The sequence below is a fragment of the Bison bison genome, unplaced genomic scaffold (genome assembly GCF_000754665.1).
Source record: "Bison bison bison isolate TAMUID 2011002044 unplaced genomic scaffold, Bison_UMD1.0 scf7180017863415, whole genome shotgun sequence".
Classification (NCBI taxonomy): Eukaryota; Metazoa; Chordata; class Mammalia; order Artiodactyla; family Bovidae; genus Bison; species Bison bison.
Window position 1 is genome coordinate 209,959 of NW_011493987.1, and position 5,028 is coordinate 214,986.

Here is a 5,028-nt window from a genome sequence, read left to right on the forward strand (position 1 = left end):
CACAGCCGTGGTCACAGCAGCCAAAAGCGTGAATGTAAGCCTAGCCTTTCATTTTCGTCGCCTAGAGACCCCCGACCGCCGGTATCCCCTTAAGCTCGCCCGCCCCCTTTAGTTCCCTTGAGTTCTTCCCTGCATCCCGCTCCACTCCTTTTTATAGTTCACGATTTCATGAAAGGCTTTTCCAGAAGAGAAAGCTGAGAGGCTTGGGGCTTAGGTAGCCCTTCCTTGCTCCTCCCTGCAGATTTTTACCTCTTGGATTTGACAACAGTGGGTACTTTATGTGCCTGGCACCTGGTATGAGGCAGGAGGAACAGGAGAGGAAGTGTGGGGAAGACAAGTGTAGACAAACAGGATGTGCTTCCTGCCCTTAGGAGTTTTCAGGTATCAAAATGAACCTTGGCTTAAAGTGTAGATTTGGGAGGCCAGAGTTCTGGTTCCAGCTCAGCTAACAGCCTACAGGCTGCATCATCTTTGGTCTTCCCATCACACTGCCTTCTTCCTGCAAGACCCCACCCATTATCATTTATGAGCCTTTCCAACTTCCCCATCACCATGCATTCTTTTTATCACATCTTGTCTCCTACAGGTGCGAGCAACCTGAAGATTGGGTATGTCTCATTCCCATTCATAGCACATAGTATACAAACTTGTGAAATCAGTGATTGAATTGGCTGGAATGGACAAAGGGTGCTTTCTGGGGGAGGTCAGACTTGCACAAAAGTTAGTCACTCAATCATGCCTGACTCTTTGTGACCCCATGAACATAGCCCACCAGGCTTCTCTGTCCATGGGGTTCTCTAGGCAAGAACATTGGATTGGGTTGCCATTTCCTTCTTGAGGGGATCTTCCAACCCAGGGATCAAACCTGGGTTTCTTGAATTGCTGGCAGACTCTTTACCATCTGAGCCACCAGGGAAGCCCTGCATAGACTTGCATGCTGCTACTGCCAAGTCGCTTCAGTCGTGTCCGACTCTGTGCAACCCCAGAGACGGCAGCCCACCAGGCTTCCCCTCCCTGGGATTCTCCAGGCAAGAACACTGGAGTGGGTTGCCATTTCCTTCTCCAATGCATGAAAGTGAAAAGTGAAAGTGAAGTTGCTCAGTCGTGCCCGACTCTAGCGACTCCATGGACTGCAGCCCACCAGGCTCCTCCATCCACGGGATTTTCCAGGCAAAAGTACTGGAGTGGGGTGCCATTGCCTTCTCCGGTAGACTTGCATAGAGATGGGTAATTCCTGGTTCAGGGGTTGAAAAAATAGGTGGGGCACTAAGGACAGTGGCTGGGGCTACAAGTGAACCAGACTGGCAGAGGCAACCCTATCAGGCCACATAGAGCTGCCTCTTGTGGCTCTGGTAGAATTTCATGTGGTCCCCAGTCTCGTTTGGCTTCCCTGCAACAGCTTCCAGAAAACTGGATAAAACACCAAGAGGGAGAAAAGCTTGATTTTATTTCTCAGCTTTTGGCTTCTTTCTACTGAAGGCAGAGTCCACTGATCAAAACCAGAAGGTGTGGAACCTGGGCAGACATCAGGAAGTAGAAGCCCAAGAGTCTAGGTTCCGGGCCCAAGTTCAGACTACAGCAACACACCAGGGTCAGAACTTGCCCAAGTCAGAACTCAAGGTTCATGTATGTCCGCAGATCCCGCTCCCAGGCCTTGTCCTTCTCTTCCTGCCTTCTCTCCTCTTTGCGGTTCAGTGTGGTCACCCTGGGGGCTCTCTCCCTCCCAGCCACTGCCCGTGTATCCCGAGCTGGGAAATGTGTAACTCGGGGCTGAGGTGCTGACCCGTAGCCTAACCCCTCCTGGTCCCTCTTGAGGACAGTGGGGATAGGGTTGGCACGGCCCTCACCCCGGGGTCCTAGCCCCATTCCAGGCTCCCAGCCCCCCCTCAGCAGCAGCTTGAAGCCTGGGCTGGAGGTTGGAACCCCAAGTGGCAGGATGGGGGGCCGGAGATCCTGGGACAGCGACAGCAGGTGAGCAGTGGATGTACAGTGGTTAGAGTCTTGAAAGTGGCCATCACAAGTCTCACAGTACTTGGGGGAGGGGGATCGGGACCTGGAGAGAAAAAAAGAGAAAGGTTAAGGGCAGCACAAGGGTTTAGGCCTCAGAGGTGGGTGGCAGGGTGGGACAAGGTCTTTCCAGTATTTCTGCCAAGAAACAAATTGCCTTTCCTCCCCAGTTAGCAACGTGGACCTGAAGGAATGGTTAAGGCCTCACAAGGTTCTTGGGTGAGAAATAATTACTATAGTTAACATTTGTACAGTGCTTACTATGCTATTAAATACAAGCACTGTTATAGCATTTTATGTATATTAACCCATTTAGTTAACCCTAACAACCCTATAAGAAGTATAGTCTAATTTCTTAGATAGGAAAACTGAGCCAACCGTGCCAACATGGACACTAGGTTGCTTACCCAAGAAATACAATCAGGATTTAAACCCAGAGAGTGTGTACAACACAGAAATTTAACAGATATTTTATAATGACTATAAATGGAATATCACTTTAAAAAATTCTGAATCGCTATATTGTACACATGTAAGTTATATAATTATATATGAACTATGCTTCAATAAAACAAAAATAGATTTAAAAGTTTAAATAATAATAAAAGACAAGGCTTCCCCTCACCGGTTCTCTGGACTTCTTGTCTCTCCAGGGCTCTCTCTGACCATGCGGGCCACCTCAGGGAAACCTGCTTCTTCAGCCAACTGAGCAGCATCTCTGCCCCCCAGCTCGCAGACCCCTACCCAGGCAGCCCCACGGCCCAGGAGATAGCGCACAGCTGCCCTCTGGCCTGCTCGGGCAGCACACATCAGAGGGGTCCACCAGAAAGCATCCCGAGCATTGATATTCCCTCCAGCTCCCCCTGCCTCATGGGGATCCAACAGCCTTTTTAGTTTTGCCAGGTCCCCCTCCTGGGCTGCCCTCAGTATCTGCTGGGTCATCTTGTCCTTTGCCTCAAGGGATCTCCTTTGTCCATGTCCTCCTGATGCTCCTGCTGCAGTCTCCCTCATCATTCTTCTTTTCTTCCTCTTTCTCTTACTGGCAGGCCCAGGCTGAGCTCTCTGGGTTTCAGGGGTGCTGCTCTCATCTTCAATCAAGGCTTCGTAAAAAGCCCGGGCTGCAGCCCCATCCAAGGTGGGCTCCAGCTCTTCAGGCTGTGATTGCAGCTGCCCATCTTTCCACAGATCACTGGGATCAGTGGCTGGGGTAAAGTTAATGAGAGAAGACCCAGACATGGCTTTTGGGAAATGTAGGAAAATGAGACTAGGAAGCCAAGCCCCTGGTTGTCCTGCAGCGACCAGAGCCAGTTCCAGACACCTAATGAGATAAACAAAAGTATCCTTAGCGTCAAAAATCCCCTCCCAACCCAAAAGTGACCCCACTACCTGGGACCCTGCAGGGCCAGTTACAGACAATGCCCCTCAGTAAAGGTAAGAAAGAAGTCTCCGTAAGACAGCTGCCCAGAGGCCCTGCGCTCCGCCCCTACCTCCATCCGCACCAACAATACCAGCCTCTCTGACTCAACTTTCAGATCAGATCAGATCAGTTGCTCAGTCGTGTCCAACTCTTTGCGACCCCATGAATCGCAGCACGCCAGGCCTCCCTGTCCATCACCAACTCCCGGAGTGCACTGAGACTCACGTCCATCGAGTCAGTGATGCCCATCCAGCCATCTCATCCTCTGTCGTCCCCTTCTCCTCTTGCCCCCAATCCCTCCCAGTCAACTTTATCACAGCGTAAAACATACCATTAAGAAAAACAATCAAATTGGCTCTTTAAATCTTCCTATTTCGGGGTAAGTTCTTCCCAAACAAAAACAAACTCGACACGTCTCCGGAAGCAGGAAGCAGATTTCAGGAAGAAGTTCCAGCCTGTGTCGCTTTGTAGCTTCCGTACTGCAAAATGGCGCTACTCTAAGCAAAGGAGTCGACAAATACTCACTTGGCACAAAGACGCATGCGTGGCTGGGGAAAAACAAAACAAAACAAATTACCTGAGGGTGCAGGCGCGCGGAAGCGCCGGGCTGTTTCCCGCCCTGGAATGTTTCCATAGCAGAAGCACAACGCACCACGTGCCGGCGTAGCGCGAGGACTGAAAAAGATCTGTCGGTTGGGGTCCTGTTTTTACATAACGCCCCCACAATGCCCTTCGCCTCCCTCAACGTGGCCCCCGCTCCGAGCTCATTTTCTGGACCTGGGAAACCACTCTCAGGGTGAAAAAAGGCTCTGAGGCGGAGAATGCCCAGAAACCCTGAAATGAAATAACGTCATGCAACCCCTCACCATTACTCTGACCAGGGTTCGAAGGTCGCGCTTAGCGCCCACAGCAGCCCCGTTCAAGCCCTAAGAGGAAATGGAGAAGTGCAAGGGGACAAGCAGCAGAATGGCTGGCACCACCTCAGGTTAGCCCACGGGGCCGTCCTGGTTCTCACACTGCTCAGCTCATCCCAGTACACCCTACCGAGGACCCTCAGCATGGAACCCGGCCTCACCTCCCGCCTCCGGAGCGCGAACCCCGGATGAAACATGGGCCCCGTCGCGGGTCTCCTTGGCGGGCTGACTCCAAGGAGCAAAGCGATAAGGGCCAGGAGGGCTGGCTGGCTGGGGATGAGGTCAATGCCCCGGGTAGCAAAGTCGCGCCGAGGCCTGAGGCTCGCTGTTTGATGGGAGAAGCAAGAAACAACCAGCCAGCCTAGTTCCTCTCCCGGCCCATCCCCTCCCCTCCATGGCCCCACAGTCCCCGGAATCACACGACTATATTTCCCAGGCTACCTGGCCCAGAACGCGGTACTGAGTTTCCGCTTCCGGTGGCGGCTCGCAGCGCCCTGCTGCGCCCCGCCCCCAGCCGTCCCCCTCCCCCCGGGGCCTCGTGACACAAGGGTCGTGCGCGGGTCATCCTGGGATTCGTAGTTCGCCTTTCCCTAGTTTCGTCAGTTTCTTCTTTCCGAGGACTCCATTTCCCGGCATGCGCCGCGGCTCCTAACTCTAAGCACTTGCGCGTTGCCCTCTTCCCCACCCTCC

At 52.8% G+C, this 5,028-nt stretch overlaps 1 protein-coding gene across 4 annotated transcripts; it reads right to left on the bottom strand.

The window, feature by feature from the left end:
* Window positions 1-1,427: 1,427 nt before the first annotated feature.
* Window positions 1,428-4,802, bottom strand: GPANK1 (G patch domain and ankyrin repeats 1). 4 transcript variants are annotated; one of them, XM_010833314.1, is made up of 5 exons: window positions 4,500-4,769; window positions 4,002-4,099; window positions 3,756-3,903; window positions 2,633-3,325; window positions 1,428-2,053 (listed from the first exon to the last, which is right to left on the bottom strand). In XM_010833314.1, the coding sequence occupies exons 4-5, from the start codon at window positions 3,241-3,243 to the stop codon at window positions 1,609-1,611; spliced, it is 1,056 nt and encodes a 351-aa protein (XP_010831616.1). In that variant the 5' UTR covers window positions 3,244-3,325; window positions 3,756-3,903; window positions 4,002-4,099; window positions 4,500-4,769; the 3' UTR covers window positions 1,428-1,608. The 4 variants fall into 4 exon arrangements, with proteins under 4 accessions (XP_010831616.1, XP_010831613.1, XP_010831612.1 ...); XM_010833311.1 differs by lacking the exons at window positions 4,002-4,099; window positions 4,500-4,769 and adding an exon at window positions 4,780-4,802 and having other exon boundaries at window positions 3,756-3,972; XM_010833310.1 differs by lacking the exon at window positions 4,002-4,099 and having other exon boundaries at window positions 3,756-3,972; window positions 4,500-4,788.
* Between the last annotated feature and the right edge of the window lie 226 nt (window positions 4,803-5,028).